This window comes from Penicillium waksmanii (genome assembly GCF_028829765.1).
Source record: "Penicillium waksmanii strain IBT 27052 chromosome Unknown utg000009l:1.0-4314994.0:1.0-4318279.0, whole genome shotgun sequence".
Taxonomy (NCBI): Eukaryota; Fungi; Ascomycota; class Eurotiomycetes; order Eurotiales; family Aspergillaceae; genus Penicillium; species Penicillium waksmanii.
The window spans coordinates 473,296-489,620 of record NW_026643255.1 but is presented as its reverse complement, the minus strand read 5'-3'; the positions used below and the strand labels follow the sequence as shown (position 1 = coordinate 489,620).

Here is a 16,325-nt window from a genome sequence, read left to right as displayed (position 1 = left end):
GACATACGACTGTTTCGACTAGAATCGTTCGTTGGTGCTTGCTTGAAACTTGGAGCCTGGAAGTTTGGTCTGGTCGTTGGCGTGACTTTTGATTACTTATTTTTGCGAGGATTCCCTTTTATGATCGATCCTGCTTGATGATATCGACGTATTACATATAATATCATAATTTCGAAAATATTGATGAACTGCAAGTTAAAATGTTTGAACAGTAGGAAGTACCGAAATCGAAGTAAACTAAACGAAGAAAGATTCGTTCAACTGAACCCAGAAGTCAACCAGAGGGGGATATCACAGGCAAATGAGCATATCAAAGTGGAATTCCAAATGCGAAAAAAAGAGATGAGAAACTGAGAAGAAGAAAATAAAAAGGAAAAGGAAAAAAGGATAATCAGCACTCATAAATGCTCGCCTGTAAAACGCTAATATGAATGTTGAAAAAATCCAAAGATCTACTACTAGTAATCTACCCCAACTTGAAGCAGAAGAGATATATGTATAGATGGATAGATGGGTCACGCCCGTATCTCGCCTCGCCTCAAGCACTGCCTGTGGCAATCCAATCCATCCCATCCCCTTGAAGTTGTCCGTCTACTTTGAATTGTTCTTCAATTGGCAGTTGCGGCATGAGCCTAGTTGCCATCGAGGTAGATCCACTTCCTTTCTCGTGATATCGCAAAACTTCCGAATACATGACAGTCTTCCACATGTCAGCGGGCAGATCAGCTTCCAGGAAGGCCCAGTCGCATTTTTCTATCGCGGAAGGTTCGTCGTCTGGATCGTGGTATGGCTCCAGATATTCAGATTTGAGACATTCTGCTGCAGTGATTCGTTCGTCTGGGTCGAGTTGGAGCATTTTGTCCAGGAGTGCGATTGCTGATTCACGTTAGTAAGGTTGTCATCATCTGATGGCCAAAATTCTATGTGTGGTATTTTGTGGATGGGGTTTGTGTTAACTCACTCTTGGTGTTGGCCTTGGGCAAGACCTTTGCTAACGACTGACGAGGTTTGTCCGGTAAGGATTGGAGGAAAGTCAGAGTCTGGAATTTGGCATTAGCTTCATACTTTTTTCCCTTTTCTTTTCTGTTTTCCTTGTAGGTTTGAGGACTGTGGCAGACTTACATTCTCACTGGTGATATTGTTAACCACGCTTTCCGGGGGACTACCCAGCATCTGGGTGATGACCATAAACTGATTGATATGATTTTTGCCGGGGAATATAGGGCTGCCCAAGATCATTTCGGCGAAGATGCAGCCGGCGCTCCAGATGTCGACTTTCTCGTTATATCTCCTCCACGTGAGCATGATCTCTGGCGCACGGTAATACCTTGTCGAGACGTATCCGGTCATTTGAATCTCCTGGACACGAGCCAAGCCAAAGTCGCATATTTTTAGATCGCAATTTTCGTTGATGAGAATATTGCTTGGTTTGAGATCGCGGTGGACGACGCCCGCAGAATGCACATATTTCAGACCACGCTGGTGAGTGTTAGTGGGGTGGTGTCTTTGGACATATTATTGTTCTTCATACCATCAATTGATAGACAAAGTATTGAGTGAACTGCTCGTCTACTTTCTTTGTTTTCAAAAGTGTGTGAAGATCTGTTGCCATGAGATCCGTGACAAGGTAGCTATGAGGCCCGATTAGTTTTCTTTCCCGAGGAAAGCATGAGAACGGGCTCGGATGAAACTCACATATCTTCAGATGGTGAAATGAAAATGTCTTTCAAGTGGATGATCTGTATATATATTGATTAGATTTCAACTTGAATGTTTCAACAGGTAGTGATGACAAACATTCTCGTGCTGCAGTTGCTTTAACAGCTTGACCTCGCGGTACATGTGCTTCGCGATATTGTCCGTTTTGAAAGGTTCGCTGAGCTTTTTCACGGCGACGGTTTGTCGAGAGATTTGATCTATGGCAGAGCTGAAGAAAAAAAAAAAAAAACCGAACTGGTCAGCTAATTCTTCGCCTGCAAATCCGCTCCCACACCCGTTCGAAATTTCCGGGGATCATACCAGACTAGCCCCGAGACGCCCATTCCCACCGGGGTCAATTCGGTATATCTAGAGCGACATTTAGTATCGTCGCTTTAGTCTAGTGGTTTTACTAGTAGAATAACGCATACCGGTCGGTTGTTTCGAATGGCGCGCCCATTATAATTTTTTCGGAGAACTGGGCCATTTCCCGACCTGGAGTTATCGTTTTGCCCGACATGGCGGATACAGATGAATGAAAACAATAGAATACAGGTGAAAAATCGCGCTATATCAAGAACAAAAATACCAATGATATGAAGAAAAAAAAAAGGAGATATCGACTACGAGTAGTAATTCTCGAGGATATGATGATGATGGATGCCAGTGGTGGATGGCGGATGGTGATGATTAAAACCAGAGTGGCAAATAACGGAGGTGTTTGCATCGGGAGCGATGAATTTTATAATAAAATGGGTTATGATCTCCACCCACGCACCCGTTTAGTGGCGATTGGAGAAAGAATGCGAGGGCTGTGTTTACATCAGCGGCTGGGGTCACAAGAAACGCCCTCAACGAAGCACATCGAAGGGGAGGGCAGCACGTTCGAGTCCCAGTGGCATATTGTTCGCTCTGCATTTCTTCAGACCCACACGATCGCCAGGCCCTGCAACATCTTACTGGCTGGCTCTTAGCACCGAGCGAATGGCGTCGTGTCTGGCTTTCTACCACCCGCACCTTCCGATGGCCCTGCTGGAATGACCTAGTGAAGGATAGTTTGTCCGGGTGATTTGTATGGTCGGACAGAGCCACCTACGTAAATATATTCATTTCGGGGTTTTGGCATTTTTGAGGGAATACAAGTAGGGGCACACACATTGTGGAGTCATCAGCCCTATGGCTGTTGTCTTTTGAGCTTTTAGGAGCTCCGTCGTGGGAATGTATATTTTGCTGGGATTTAAAATGCGGCCCAAGCTCCTGGAGCCAAAAAGGGACACTACAGTAGAAAATTTGACTTCAGCCTGTTCCATTCGAATTTCGAGTCCAGCTCGAGCTATTGCTGTTTTAGTCAAATATATGACATCAAGAAAGTAAAGTTATCGTGACAAAATCCACCCTTTGAACCCCAACGCCGAACAAAATCCGATCGCAAGCTAATTTGGAAATCATGATCATACCAATATCATCAACCTTCCCCCCAAGCTAAAGATTCTCCATATCAATGAGCCGGTCAAATCCGAATTCCGGAGTCCCGACCCCATTATAACTCCCATCAAAAAGCGCCGGGTCCATCAATGGTAAAGTTTCCGAGCCATCCGAAGAGAAAGACGAAGACGCAAGGACCTTCGGTTCAATAGCCCCAGTATCCACCGCGGATGCATCCGAACAGCTCTGGGACGAATATGATGGGGAGGGCAGTTGAGCGTGCAACTGCTCCGGGCTAGCGCCGGTGAGATTTTCGCTCATATTGGCTAATTTCCGATTGATGTGCCAGTCGTTGCAGCTGGCGTGTGCGAAAACTGTATTCTTCAGATTCCAGATCTCCTCGCGGAGGCTGTTCAATTCAGCCATGAGAGAGTCATGTCGGGCGGTCTCGTCATGGAGAGAGCTTTGGATTTTCTGGTGTTCCTTCTTCTTCTTTTGTCGGCATTTGTTTGCGGCGATGCGGTTTCGCTCGAGGTGTTTTGCGCGGCCTGGACTCATGCTATCGGAGTGGTCGCGTGCCATGGTGATTGCGAGTGGTTTATTGGCAGTACTAATAGTACTAGTAGTATGGATTGAGCGGTAGAGATAGTTGGTAGAAACCAAAAGACGTTCTTTTGGTGGGAGGGTAGGAAGGTTGATTTAAGTCGTAGACGCGGTGTAAAGTAGGTATGGTGAAGTTGATGATGTGCAGTAGTTACTAGGAGTGTACTAGTAGGCTAGAGTGGATTGTCGGTCAAGGCAGATTTCGCTGTATGTCGATAGGAAAAGATTAAATAATATTAGGATGGGTTGTGGTATCGTCGTGTTCAATTGCAGAACGTGATAGATCTCAAATGAATGAGAAGAAAAAAATAACATTCATTTAATAACCAGCGTATATATCCCCAGAAGCAATCCCCGAGCATATCCAAACAAGAAAGTGGAAAGTCACTGGCAGTCTCGACTACGTCACCATATCAAGATCTAGACTGAGCAGAGTTCTCTGCGCCACCTCCGCCCCTGACCGGAAAATGCAGCCGCTAGTAGGTGAGCAGCAAGTAATAGGGCCTTAAGTAGGAGGATCCGGGGAGAAATACGCTAGAAGCCGAGAAAAAACACTCAGTCTCCAGTCTTGAGTGGCCGGGTGCTGTGCCGGAAAGTGCCAGACTCGTTTTATTCCCAGTCCACTCGGATGGAGCAGAGGGGGCCAGTGATGGATGGAACTGCGGGGCTCGGCATGCAGATGATCCAGATGATCCCAAGAATCTTTAATCAAGACGTGACGCATAGGCGGCAGCGGGACGGTGAACACGTACAGCTAACTGTGCGTGTGGCAAATGAATTGATTGGAGCCGGAGAGCTTTCAGTAAGAATTGTACTCGTATTCGTGGAGGTTAGGGATTTCGTGGTCTGTTATCGGTCTAGAATTGGAGGGAAAGCTGCGATGATGTCATTGACAATCTGATATCCAGTTATGTACTCCGTACAATGTATCCAGTTGTCCTTTAGTGGGATATTCAAGCTGGACATCGGAATTCCTGCCAAACTTGATCCCACTAGTTAGTAGTAGCTATGTACTAGTTACTGTGTATGTACACACGGCATGATGCGTGGTCGATCGCGGCTAGACAGGGCCGGTGTCACATTGTCTGCCCCAGCCCGGCCCATGTGACAAAGTACGAATTAAACACTTCTCATCAAAGTAAATCCAAGTTGTATACTCTCTGTACATTTAATTCAGAATAAATAACCCCAAGTTTTACATATTATACAATGCTATTGGCACATGCCGAAAACACCAGACTTATGCTGAAGCACGCCGTCTATAAAGAAGTCCAACAACTTTGTTCAACAACCTCATCCAACAACCTGCTCCTCGATATACCGCTTCATGGTATCAAACTCGGCCTTCCCTGTCTACGAAAAAATTAGCCCCGATATCACAAGTGCAAGGCAAGCGTAAAGAAAGAAGAGTAACCAATCATACCGATAATAAGTACCGAATATGGCCCTAGTACATAATTAGCAATGATCAATGATGTCCAGCGAAACAGGCACAAAAAGGGATGGTCAGAGAGAAAGGCGAAACGCACCAGGTCCGAAACCTCGCGATGTCGCTCGAATTCTTGACGCGCGTAGCTGTGCAGTTCATCTCGTGTTGATGAAGGGGGGGATCTCTATTGCGAAGAAACAATCGAAAGTGCTGCGGTTAGATATTTTGTTTTTGATCTTGACAGAATAGAGAGAGAAAGATAGAGGGTGTGTGAAGAAATGGGAACATACTATGTAGGGCCCGTACGATCTCTCGCCAGAACGTCAGAGTACGCTGTCTTTGGATGAACTGCGTACAGTAAGTTGGAAAAGTTCTTTGTATAGTCGATGTTTGATTCGTTGACCGGTCGCGCGCAATGAATATTCACTCCAAGGGTAGGTAGTTCGGCTAGCTGATAGCCTAGCTGGTTGTACTTACATGGTCAAGACTGACGGCGGGTTTCCTCAATTTTGACGCTGGCCGGCGCGAGACCGCGGCGAGGAGACTAAGTGACAGGCGCATTGAAAGTCGGTCATGCCATTTCTGACTGGATCGATGGAAATTCGCAGAATTTGATTTGGGCGTTGTGATTGGAGTGATGCGTGAATGGTGAGGCGAGGGTGAAGGCGGTCGAGTTTGCCGTGATGGTACTTGTATTACAAGTATTAATAGTCACGTGACTCTAAATATCATGGATACGTATATAACCAAGTGTAACATATTGTAATAGGAGAGGGAGCGAAGGTGGCATGTAGTGGTAGGAGCCGACCAAAATGAGATGAAATCGATGATAATGATGATGGAGGGAAAAACCCTCAGAGCAATAGCTAACACTAAATACTACCACTACTATCAAAGGACAAACTCGACATAAACGCCATCAGGCCACTAGTTATGGGCCACAAAGCAGGCCTGAGGCTTCTCCGGCCACAGCAGCATGATTCTCTCATCAGAAGATTATTCTATAATTCAATTGCAATATTTTTCAAATAACTGGTATACATATTCCATCATATCCTTTTCGAGGAAGTCTTATGCCTGCAGAGGCTCCCCCATACCGCCAAAAGTGATGCTCTTGATAACCATGAACTCATCAATGCCGTACTTGCTGCCCTCACGGCCGAAACCGCTCTGCTTGACACCGCCGAACCTGTTGCGAAGTTAGTAAAATGCCACTATACGTTTGGGATTGGGTATATGGGTCACAACTTACGGAGAAGCAACATCACTGATCAAACCAGTGTTGGCACCAACCATGCCAACCTCAAGTGCCTCAGCAACGCGGAAGATACGACGAACATTACCGCTGAAGAAGTAGCCCGCAAGACCAACCTCGGCCTTGTTAGCCAGATCCACAACCTCCTTCTCAGTCTCGAAGGGGAAGAGACCCGCAACAGGGCCGAAAGTCTCCTCAGACGCGATCAGCATGTCCTTGGTCATACCGGACAGAACAGTGGGCTCATAGAAATTGGGGCCCAGGGCAGAAGCCTTCTGTCCGCCAATAAGCACCTTGGCACCCTTGGAGGTGGCATCCTGGACATGCTCGTGCACCTTCTCAGCGGCACGCTCGTGGATCACAGGACCGTGGGTAATACCATCCTCGAAGCCGGCTCCGAGCTTAAAGTCCTTGACCTTGGCAGCAAAGCGCTTGGAGAACTCATCGTACACGCCCTTCTGCACGTAGATCCGGTTAGCGCAGACGCAGGTTTGGCCTGAGCTGCGGAACTTGGAAGTGATAGCGCCGTTGACGGCTGCATCAAGGTCCTCAACATCATCGAAGACGATGAACGGCGCGTTGCCGCCCAGTTCCCAAGAAACCTTCTTAATGGTCGACGAAGCCTGCTTCATCAACAAGCGGCCAACGTTTGTCGAGCCGGTGAAGGAAACCTTCCGTACGTCCGGGTGTGTGGTGATCAGCTCGCCGACAGCAGGAGTGTTCTTCGATGCGGTGACAATGTTGACCACACCCTTAGGGATACCGGCGCGGTGAGCCAGCTCGGCAAGGGCGTTGGCAGTGAATGGGGTCTCGCAGGGGGACTTGGCGACAACGGTACAGCCGGCGGCGAGGGCGGGTCCGATCTTACGAGTGATCATGGCGGCGGGGAAGTTCCATGGTGTAATGAGACCGCATACACCAACTGGTTGCTTCAGGGTCATGACTCGGTTGCCGGGGACGGTAGCTGGGATGACATCGCCGTATGTGCGGGAGAGCTTCCTCGCTGAACCATTCAAAGAAGCTGGCGGCGTAGTTCACCTCGCCCTTGGCGTCGGCCAACGGCTTACCATTCTCCCAGGTGATGAGCTTGGCCAGGTCATCGGCATTATCCACCATCAGCTGATACCAGCGGCGCAGCATGCGCGCGCGCTCGCGGGCGAGGGTTGTGCGGAATTTGGGGAAGGCTTCGGAGGCGGCTTGGATGGCCTTTTCAACGTCGGCGGTGCCGAGTTCGGGGCATGTTCCGATCAGTTTGCCAGTGGCGGGGTCTGCAATAGACAAGTTTAGTTGAGCTGTTTCCTCCTAGCTTGCTGGTAGTGGTGATGGATGATATTACCGTGGACTTCAAAGGTCTCGCCCGACTGAGCGCTAACCCACTCGCCATTGATGTATGACTTCTCAATGAAGAGCGACTTGTCTTTGAGCTGTGGGATCAAGTCAGTCAGCGCAATGCTCATTGAAATAGGCAAATATCCCACTCACATCAGGCTTGTTGTGTCCCATAGTGTAGAGTCTCTTTGCGGCGGGTGGGGAGGAATAGAGAAGGGATAGCGAAGACGAGGTCGCAGCAATTGTCGAGAGACAGGACGGATAAGGCGGTCCATTCTGTTAAGAGGGAAACTCTCCGCGAGGGTCCGAGAAACCGAGAAGCCGAGAGCGGGGAAGTCAGGAAAAGTGAGCGATACTGGGCAAACAAAAGCGCGGAGCAGATCAGACTGCGGGGGAGTTGGAATTTAAAGTGCCTCCGGGATCAATTAGAGGGAGGCAATGACTGAACGATGATTGCACTGGAGGACCGAGAAGCACCGAAGGAGATGCGGGATTCGCTGCGAGAGAGTGGAAAGTGGAAAGTGGAGGGAAGCTTTGTCTCCGCTCAGAAGGGAAGCTCGATGCTATGCGCCATGCGGGGGGGTCTCATCCGGGGCATTTTGCCTACTTCCAGCTGTCTATACTGGTCTACACCTGCATTTACAAGGTATGTATTCTAATTAACCCTAGCTGGTTCTTTCTTTTCCCACCCAAATAGAGATATTCTAGCTGATTTGAGGAAATTTTCTGTCCTCTCCCATGACGGTTTACATTTGGAGTTGTTAGTCAGTGATCCATCTCGGTCCACTCGCGGTGTGTCTGGTTATGTAATTACTCAGATTACGGCTTCCGGTATTTCTGACCACTCACGGTGCAAGAATCAATACTTCTCGGTATTTCTGACCAATTAAAACCCCCCCCGTCGACGTCAAAACCGAGATAGCGTATCCGAAGTACTCTATCAATACTCTATCGGGGTCAACTACCTTCAGGTAGGAAGGACCAGCCGATTCCATGCTTCCTTTCGCTTTACCCTAGGGTACCTAAGACGAGAGTATACTACTGCTAGTATATCTACAAAAAGAAATTGTATACTTCATGGTATATCAGTAGTAAACATAGTTGTAGGGTATTTGGGTATCACAATTATCATACAATACTAACTACTAGCTAGTATGTCAAGGCAGTACTACTACTACTACAAGTACGTAGTCTTGATATATACATCAATCAATCTGAATAGCAGCTCCCCTCTGCTGCGAACCATCAGTCCTCTCCCTCTCTCGCCCATGAGCCTTTCGCAAATGCAGCGTCAAATTCCAAGTCCGCGAAAACCCATCCGTATGTCGGGGACACGTAGCAATCGGACAAACAATATCCGCTCGGCGATGCGTACCCTTACCCTTGAGTTTAAGCGCCACCGAAGGACCCTGATCAGAACCATCATCACGGCCGTGACCCCGTTTCTTCTTTCGAGATCTCTTCGGATACGGCGCAGGTACATTCTCGCCCTCCGTGTCGCTTTCAATGTACTCTGTGCGCGATTCCCCATGGTCCAGCGCCTCGGTCTTGTGCATGCGTCCCTCGTGGAATCGTCGGAAGGTCATGTCTTGCCCGAATAGATCGGCGCATCGTTTTGATGCGCGCATTACTGCATCTGAGGGAAGTCCGGTCATAGCTGCGATGCCCATTACTTCGCTCCAGTCGCGTTGCTCGCCTCGTTGGAAAACATAGTGGTTGGCCATTGACTTTTTATCGGGACCTCGAGTTGTTGTTTCGTCCTCATCGGATGAATGTTGGCTGCGCCGGCGGCGTTTGTTGTGGACGCTTGATGCGCGGCTGGACTTTTTGCCTTTTTGACAGCTGCCGTGACGCGAGTGTGATCGTGATGCTTCGTCCTCGTCGTCTGAACCGAATTCGCCGTCTGTGTGTTGCTGATCGCGGGTTCGGCCCTGCATAGCATGGTGTAGACCCATCAAGACTCGATCAAGATGTGAAATAACATTTCGAGATAGCGGTCGTAATTGCCGTCTGGATGTGTCGTCGTCGGCTTGGAATACCGGGCGAAGTGGTTCTTGGTCAATGCCACTACCGTATGCGGACTCGTAGTGCTTCATTTCGTCTTCGGTGTCCATCTTGTAATCTTCTTCTTCCGGCAGTCGAGGAGCGCGATGAGTTCTAACCTCCTCTTCATCCCATTGGCTCGCCATGAAATTTTCCTTCGCGGTCTTCAGCATGCTGGCGATAATAGATTCTTCGAGGTCTGCACTTGGACGTGGATCAGGCGCCATTCGGTAGGTGTCTGGGTCATCTAGTTGTCGCCGGATATACTCGTCAGAACGAGGAACATTATTCGCAAGCATCGGCCATCCAACCCAGACCTTTTTCACGGCTGCTGGGTCCTCGCTTTCGTCTTCGGGTCCTAACACTTCCCCGGCTTTTTGATTTTGATTGCGAAGCACGAAGGAATCATAGAGGTGAGCTGCAAGGTCCATTGATCGATTCGCTAATATAGCATCATACGCGCCCTTCTCATCTGAGATGAGCTGTCTGTACGTCCTAGGAGGACCGGTCCATCGGTTCGGACGCGGGACACCGGGCGGGAGGTCTAGGCCGCGGTCAAGAACATAGGTGGTTGGCGGCGGTGGCAGTGACACCGACTTGCTAGGTGAATAAGAGCTTGTGCGAGACAGTGGCTTCTTTTGTGGCAAGTCTGGTTCAGACTCGAGTCCTAGCCCATCCTCGCCATCAGAACTTCCTTGAAAGCTTTCTCCTTCAGAGTTATAATCAGCCTCCAAGGGCCGGTCTCGCAAGAATGCTTCAAAGTCATCATCCTCTGGTCCCTCGCTCATGGGGTCCAGTCGTGGCCCAAAATGACTGCTGCTTCTAGGACCTCCGAAAATTGACCTTCGAGATGGTCCCGGCTGGGGTGATGAAAGTGGTGGACCCGCATCACTGCTAGGACCGCCAAAAATGGAGCGGTAGGGTTGTGCAGACGCTGGAGGCACAAACTGTGATGATGATGGAGGGTCGATGTTATCTGAATGTGAGGACATGCCTCAGTGTTGTGTTTGGTTTGCGGGTATTATGTGATACTGCCGAATGGCCGCTCATGTCACGTAGAGAGCGATATTTGCTTCGTAGAATGCTGGTCAGGTGGTCCAGTTGCTTTCAGCATTACGGAGTGCTTTTTCTGACTCGGTTTCGCGACACTTCGGACATAGCCCGTGTAGGTCTGGCAAGGTTGGTGGTTGTCTCCATCAAAAATTCCGCCGGGTGGATCGTCGCTGATCACGTGATCGTTATACATCGCGCAGATTTTGGATTCGTCAACTTATTATACTTCTTTCTTTTCTTTTTAGGAGGAAAAAAAAGATATACACTATAAGCTACTACGAACACACATTGCAGTAAACCATTAAATTTGATTGATATGGATTTTTGGATCATGCATATACAGGGGACTATCCAGCCGCAAACGCCAGCATAAAAAAAGCACTCCTAATTTTAACACACTGCTTCCAGCTTATTTCTTCTCGGCGCCCTTCTCAATCTTGCGACGCTTGGAACGAAGCTTGGCAGCCTCTTCAGACTGCTTCTTGTTGGAGTGCATCATCTTCTCAAGCAGCTTGCGCTTCTTGCGGCTCATCATCATCTTTTGTCTCTCGAGCTCTTCCTCCTCCTTTTGCTTCTTGGCAGCCAGCTTCTTGGTCTTGGAACCCTTCTTCTTGGCGGCCTCATCGTCAGCACCGTTGGAAGTGAAGGGCAGACCGGCGGCTTCGGCCTCCAGCTCACGTTGGTGCCGAGTGCGAACAGCCTCGTCGTCATCTTCAGACTCGGAGGCGGCATCTTCGACCATTCCTTCCAAGGCCCCATCGACCTCATCGGACTCGTCTTCCTCGCTCTCATCATCGTCAGTACCGGCAACATCCATGCCACCGTCAACGGACTCCTCCTCGGATTCCTCGACGGGCTTCTCCTCAACGGCGGCCTCGTCCTCCATCTCCTCGTCGCTGTCCTCGGCCTCCTCAGCAACCTCAGCCTCACCCTCCTCTTCCTGCTCGGCCAGGGAAGCCCGGGGGTCGTAACCGCCACGAGAAGGCTTGACCCAGGGGCTCAAGTGAGGAGGAAGAGTAGCGCCAGGTCCATATAGATCAGCGCGGATCAGCTTGCCATCGTTGACACAGTCCCAGACCCATTGGGGTTGGACATAGGTGCGACCAGGGATGCGAGTACCGGGCTTGACCTTCTGGACGGCGTCGTTGGCGGCAGGGATGGCAGGGAGAGATTCGGCAGGGAGTTGCGGGCGATCCACAATCTGGTGAGTGATGCGCGGGTCGGTCTCATCGTTGGTGAAAGCTCCGTCACCCAGGACAACATCCCAACCGATGCGCTTGCAGCCGAAGGAACGAAGAATGAACTCGAGGGGCGCCTTGGGGGCTTCACGAGAGATGTAGAAAACGAATGGGGCGAAAAGGGAGCCGGCCTCGTTACCGCTCATATCGGGCTGGGGGAGGGTGTCGGCTTCGGGAGCAGCGGGCTCGAATCGATCAATAGCGTCAGTGGACTCCTCGGTGGTGTCCATAGGCTGCTCGTCGTCGGCCTGGTCCAATCCAGCCGACTTGATCACCTTGTCGACCTTGGCTTGCACCTCCTTGGAAACTTCCTTGTTAGAACCGTTGGCCTGGGTCTTGCTGGACTCAATGGCCTTGGGCTTCTCGCCAACATTGCGGCCCTCGAGGGTGAAGGCAGCCAGCTCGGCACCGTTCTCATCGCTGCGGGTATCGAACTTCGGGGGGTATCGGATGCCGATAGTGGAGTACAGGCGGAAGTTGACGAAGCCCAGCAGGGTGGTGTAGAAGTCGACGAATGTGGCCATGATACGGTAGTCGACATCGCCATTGACACGTTGCACGAAGCGGTAAGGGACCAACCACATAATGTCTTGACCCTGGATGGTAGCCTGGTAGTAGATACCCTTGATCGAAAGGAAAGTTTTGCGCAGAGAGTTGGTGACGATCAAGTAGTGCTGGAACTCGTGGCACAGGCGCTGGCAGAGGGCAATGGTCTTGGGAGGAACGTGCTTGTCGGAGGGGAGAGTAGCGAACAGGAACAGCAGAGAGAGAGCATCGTCTAGGTCGCGAAGAGCGTCAATGAAGGTGGGATAACGCTCCTTGATGACATGGTCGAGGGTGAGCTTGGGAGCGTGATTCTTCTCAAGGCGTGCAGCGTCGCTGACTTCACCACGGCCGAGGGAGCGAGCGATCTTCTTGGCAAGAGCCTTCTGGTCACGGAACTTGTTCAGCAGAGGCTCATGGAGCAGGTACTGGATATCCTTGGTGTAATAGAAGGTGGTGTTTGGGGTGGCAGTCTTGGAGGCCTTCTTCTTGTTACGAGGCTCGCGAGGGTAGATTCCTTCAATCGCAGATTCTCGTTAGTTTCATATTTCACCAAGCCAATTGATTCCCATCTCAACTTACCCTTGAAAATACATAGGCGACGGAAATCGGGCAGAGAAATCTGCAGCTTTCGCACGGCCTGGGTACGAGTGATATAGTTTTTGGCCTGGCCGGAGGTACCTTCAATTTGATGTCAGCGGAGATATTCCATGGGGTTAATTGGCAGATAAAACATACCCTTCTTCTTAATCTTCGCCATGATGTCTGCTACCGTTGGGGGGATAAATAGTAGTAGAATGGGAAGATCTAAGCAGAAGTCCGATAACGAGAATTTTTCCTCGATAAAAAAAAAGTTATCCGGGAAGGCGGTCAGCTGGCCCGTGCCCCCGGTTGGACTGGCCTTCTCTCCGCCTTGGGGGGAACAACATTAACATTACTACATACTCCACCACGCATCACTACAGCACTACAGCTCAACATGGCAGTCGACAGACGCATGGTAGGCGTGTTTGGCGTCGCCTTTGTCCTGCGACTGCTTCTCATATGTTTGTTTCCGTCATTGCCAGATCTATTGACTGGTCGAGTTGAGGTGTCGACTCCAGTCAATAGCTTCAAGCGATGTGAGTAACCCGGAAGTGAGGCCATTGAAAGGAATGAAAGGAACATATGGACTGACCTTGAATTGTACAGTACAAGAGGGGCTGTACCTTTATACTCGCAATGTATCGCCCTACGACGGTGGTGTCTTTCACCAGGTACGCTATTCTCCGTGATTGCTCCGCAGCACCTCCTCGATTAACCCCATAATACAGGCACCGCTTCTCCTTCCTCTATTCTCCCTCCTCCCAGATATACACAGCAATCCCATTCCGACTGCGTTATTCTACTTCCTAGTCGATCTCGTGAACGCCTATGCCCTGGTTACAATCTCCGAGTCGGGGCAGTCTATCCAAAGTCGACTCCACTCTGCCGTTCGGAAGCATATTCAATGGGACGGGGTCTCGGTCGCGGCTTGGTACACTCACTCAATGGCGCCCATCTGGCTGAATAAAACCCCAGCTAATAATTGTATAGGTTTCTTTTTAATCCCTTCACGATTGCTACCTGCTTAGCGCGGTCGACTAGCGTGTTCACTACCTCGGGAATCCTGTTTGCTGTATCTAATGCCGTTGGTGGAAATAGTGTTAACGCGATGCTTGCTCTCGGCTTCGCCTCATACCTGTCTCTATACCCGGCGCTCTTGTTTATCCCGCTAGTCTTGATGTGCTACGATCAACGACTCCAATCTTCTAACAAATCGCTAAACGCTGTCGGTTACATCGTGCAACACGCTGCTATCCTCGCCGCAAGCGTTGCCGGGCTCCTCGCGCTGTCAAACCTTATCACTGGAAACTTCTGGGAGTTCATTTCGGCAACCTATGGCTTCCACCTGCTGGTCCCTGACCTGACCCCCAATGTGGGTCTATGGTGGTACTTCTTCATCGAGATGTTCGACTCATTCCGCGAGTTCTTCATTGGAGTCTTTTGGCTTCATTTGGCAAGCTATGTCGGAGGACTCACTGCGCGTTTACGACGGCAGCCGTTGTTTGTTATTGCATCATTACTGGGCGTCTTCGCGATCTTCAAGCCGTATCCCAGCATTTCCGACGCGTCGCTGTACTTTGCGATGCTACCTTTGTACCGCCATCTTTTCCCTTGTGAGCCTTGCACTGATAACTCCAACCAATCATTTAACAATCCCACTAACTATGACTAGTGATGCGGTACACATTTTTCGCCATCTCCGCCATCCTCTACTCCAGTCTTCTCGGCCCCGCATTCTACCACCTCTGGATCTACGCCGGGTCTGGAAATGCCAACTTCTTTTACGCCATCACTCTTGTCTGGAGCCTGGGTCTCTCCATTCTGCTGGCCGATAGCATCTTCTCTGCCCTACGTGACGAATGGGAACAAGACCACCCAGAAGAACAAGGCACCGAAGTCAAACAAGTGTAATGTATATCTAAACAACCCTGCATTTTTATTTTCTTTCTACATTTCTCCAAGCGCTTGTATTCTTCTCCCAAGCAAAGAAAACAAATCCAAGAAACAAATCCACTATACCTCATACTATCTACCATCACATCAACCTCTTGGACAAAATCTCATAATCCCACTCCTTCACTGTCCCGTTCCTCAACGTCCTCGGCTGGGGCGAATTCTCATCAACTTCATACCCACCTTTCCTATAAAACTCCCTCGCAGCAACATTCGACTTGAAAACAGTCAACATAGCCTTCTCCAACCCGATTAACCTCCCAATCCCCTCCATCCGACTCATCAAAACACCGCCTAGCCCCCTCCCCCGCGCAATGGGCGACAGGTGGATCTCGTAGCAGTAAACCACCTCTTTCCCATCCTCGTACGTAACCATGAACGATAAGAAGCCGAGAAGCCGAGCCGAGTTTTGCCTTTGAATTTCATTTTGGTCTTTGTCCTTCTGTCGCATTTCCGAATCCAATCCCAATCCCGATCCCGAGCCCGACTTCAACTCGGATACCGGTTCGTCGGGTACTACAACTAGTCCGCCCTGCGCATCGTCGGCTGATAACAGTGGCCCCTCCGGCTCGAACTCGGAGTCACCCCGCACAAGCAGGTATTTCATATCGGGCAATTTCATTTCCTTGCGCTTCTTCGGACGCGACCAGCCTATTCCCGACGCGGTATACGCGTCGCCGGAGGTTTGCTCGATGAGATCGAGACATGCTTCTAGGTCTAGTGGGGGGATGGTTGATGATGAGTAGACGGCTAGTGGGGTCGGGGTAGTTGTTGTCGTGGGCGCGTTCAAGTTTGCGTTTAGCTGGGTAGATGGCGGGGTTGGCAATGTATGGCTGTTTATTGGGAGTTCTTTTGTCTGTTCATTCCCTGTAATTGAGGTTGTAGTGCTAGCACTGGCACTACCTGTAGCTGTAGGCGTGGGCGTGGCTAGTGGAGTCACATATTGCGAGATAAACTGGTCGGTTGCGAGCGCATTGGTGCGCTCGACTAAGGGTAGGTCTGTGGTATGCTGTTGTGAGACGCGTCGAGTCTTCGAAATGGAGGTCCTCCGCGCTGTCTGTGACAGACAAGAGGAGAGGTTCACTTTCACTTACGGTGTTGGACGCGTCGTTGGTGGGCACCGGACTTGCGGGCCTGGTTTTTCGTTACGCGGCCCTCTTTGGTAGGCATT

At 50.0% G+C, this 16,325-nt stretch overlaps 9 protein-coding genes across 9 annotated transcripts; 2 read left to right on the top strand and 7 right to left on the bottom strand.

Moving 5' to 3' along the window:
• Positions 1–538: 538 nt before the first annotated feature.
• On the bottom strand, positions 539–2,185 carry N7481_010544 (uncharacterized protein; the record flags this gene model as incomplete). The annotated part of the gene is made up of 8 exons (XM_057269763.1): positions 539–876; positions 962–1,040; positions 1,123–1,479; positions 1,532–1,631; positions 1,696–1,739; positions 1,798–1,927; positions 2,020–2,067; positions 2,130–2,185. The coding sequence occupies 8 exons, from the start codon at positions 2,183–2,185 to the stop codon at positions 539–541; spliced, it is 1,152 nt and encodes a 383-aa protein (XP_057116937.1).
• A 995-nt stretch (positions 2,186–3,180) lies between these two features.
• N7481_010543 (bZIP transcription factor) lies at positions 3,181–3,705 on the bottom strand (the record flags this gene model as incomplete). The annotated part of the gene is made up of 1 exon (XM_057269762.1): positions 3,181–3,705. The coding sequence occupies one exon, from the start codon at positions 3,703–3,705 to the stop codon at positions 3,181–3,183; it is 525 nt and encodes a 174-aa protein (XP_057116936.1).
• A 1,314-nt stretch (positions 3,706–5,019) lies between these two features.
• Positions 5,020–5,716, bottom strand: N7481_010542 (uncharacterized protein; the record flags this gene model as incomplete). The annotated part of the gene is made up of 3 exons (XM_057269761.1): positions 5,020–5,075; positions 5,150–5,339; positions 5,633–5,716. The coding sequence occupies 3 exons, from the start codon at positions 5,714–5,716 to the stop codon at positions 5,020–5,022; spliced, it is 330 nt and encodes a 109-aa protein (XP_057116935.1).
• A 510-nt stretch (positions 5,717–6,226) lies between these two features.
• On the bottom strand, positions 6,227–7,913 carry N7481_010541 (NAD-dependent succinate-semialdehyde dehydrogenase; the record flags this gene model as incomplete). Its single annotated transcript, XM_057269760.1, has 5 exons — positions 6,227–6,344; positions 6,408–7,413; positions 7,478–7,678; positions 7,747–7,834; positions 7,893–7,913. 5 exons carry the CDS (start codon positions 7,911–7,913, stop codon positions 6,227–6,229), a joined length of 1,434 nt encoding a protein of 477 aa, XP_057116934.1.
• A 275-nt stretch (positions 7,914–8,188) lies between these two features.
• On the top strand, positions 8,189–8,629 carry N7481_010540 (uncharacterized protein; the record flags this gene model as incomplete). The annotated part of the gene is made up of 2 exons (XM_057269759.1): positions 8,189–8,385; positions 8,437–8,629. The coding sequence occupies 2 exons, from the start codon at positions 8,189–8,191 to the stop codon at positions 8,627–8,629; spliced, it is 390 nt and encodes a 129-aa protein (XP_057116933.1).
• Positions 8,630–8,944: 315 nt separating this feature from the next.
• Positions 8,945–10,774, bottom strand: N7481_010539 (uncharacterized protein; the record flags this gene model as incomplete). The annotated part of the gene is made up of 1 exon (XM_057269758.1): positions 8,945–10,774. One exon carries the CDS (start codon positions 10,772–10,774, stop codon positions 8,945–8,947), a length of 1,830 nt encoding a protein of 609 aa, XP_057116932.1.
• Positions 10,775–11,244: 470 nt separating this feature from the next.
• nop7 (mRNA-binding ribosome synthesis protein NOP7) lies at positions 11,245–13,376 on the bottom strand (the record flags this gene model as incomplete). Its single annotated transcript, XM_057269757.1, has 3 exons — positions 11,245–13,133; positions 13,199–13,297; positions 13,355–13,376. The coding sequence occupies 3 exons, from the start codon at positions 13,374–13,376 to the stop codon at positions 11,245–11,247; spliced, it is 2,010 nt and encodes a 669-aa protein (XP_057116931.1).
• Positions 13,377–13,595: 219 nt separating this feature from the next.
• Positions 13,596–15,112, top strand: N7481_010537 (GPI-anchored transamidase subunit GAB1; the record flags this gene model as incomplete). The annotated part of the gene is made up of 5 exons (XM_057269756.1): positions 13,596–13,737; positions 13,808–13,872; positions 13,930–14,132; positions 14,192–14,814; positions 14,874–15,112. 5 exons carry the CDS (start codon positions 13,596–13,598, stop codon positions 15,110–15,112), a joined length of 1,272 nt encoding a protein of 423 aa, XP_057116930.1.
• Positions 15,113–15,236: 124 nt separating this feature from the next.
• N7481_010536 (N-terminal L-serine N(alpha)-acetyltransferase NAT4) lies at positions 15,237–16,324 on the bottom strand (the record flags this gene model as incomplete). The annotated part of the gene is made up of 2 exons (XM_057269755.1): positions 15,237–16,207; positions 16,249–16,324. 2 exons carry the CDS (start codon positions 16,322–16,324, stop codon positions 15,237–15,239), a joined length of 1,047 nt encoding a protein of 348 aa, XP_057116929.1.
• Between the last annotated feature and the right edge of the window lies 1 nt (position 16,325).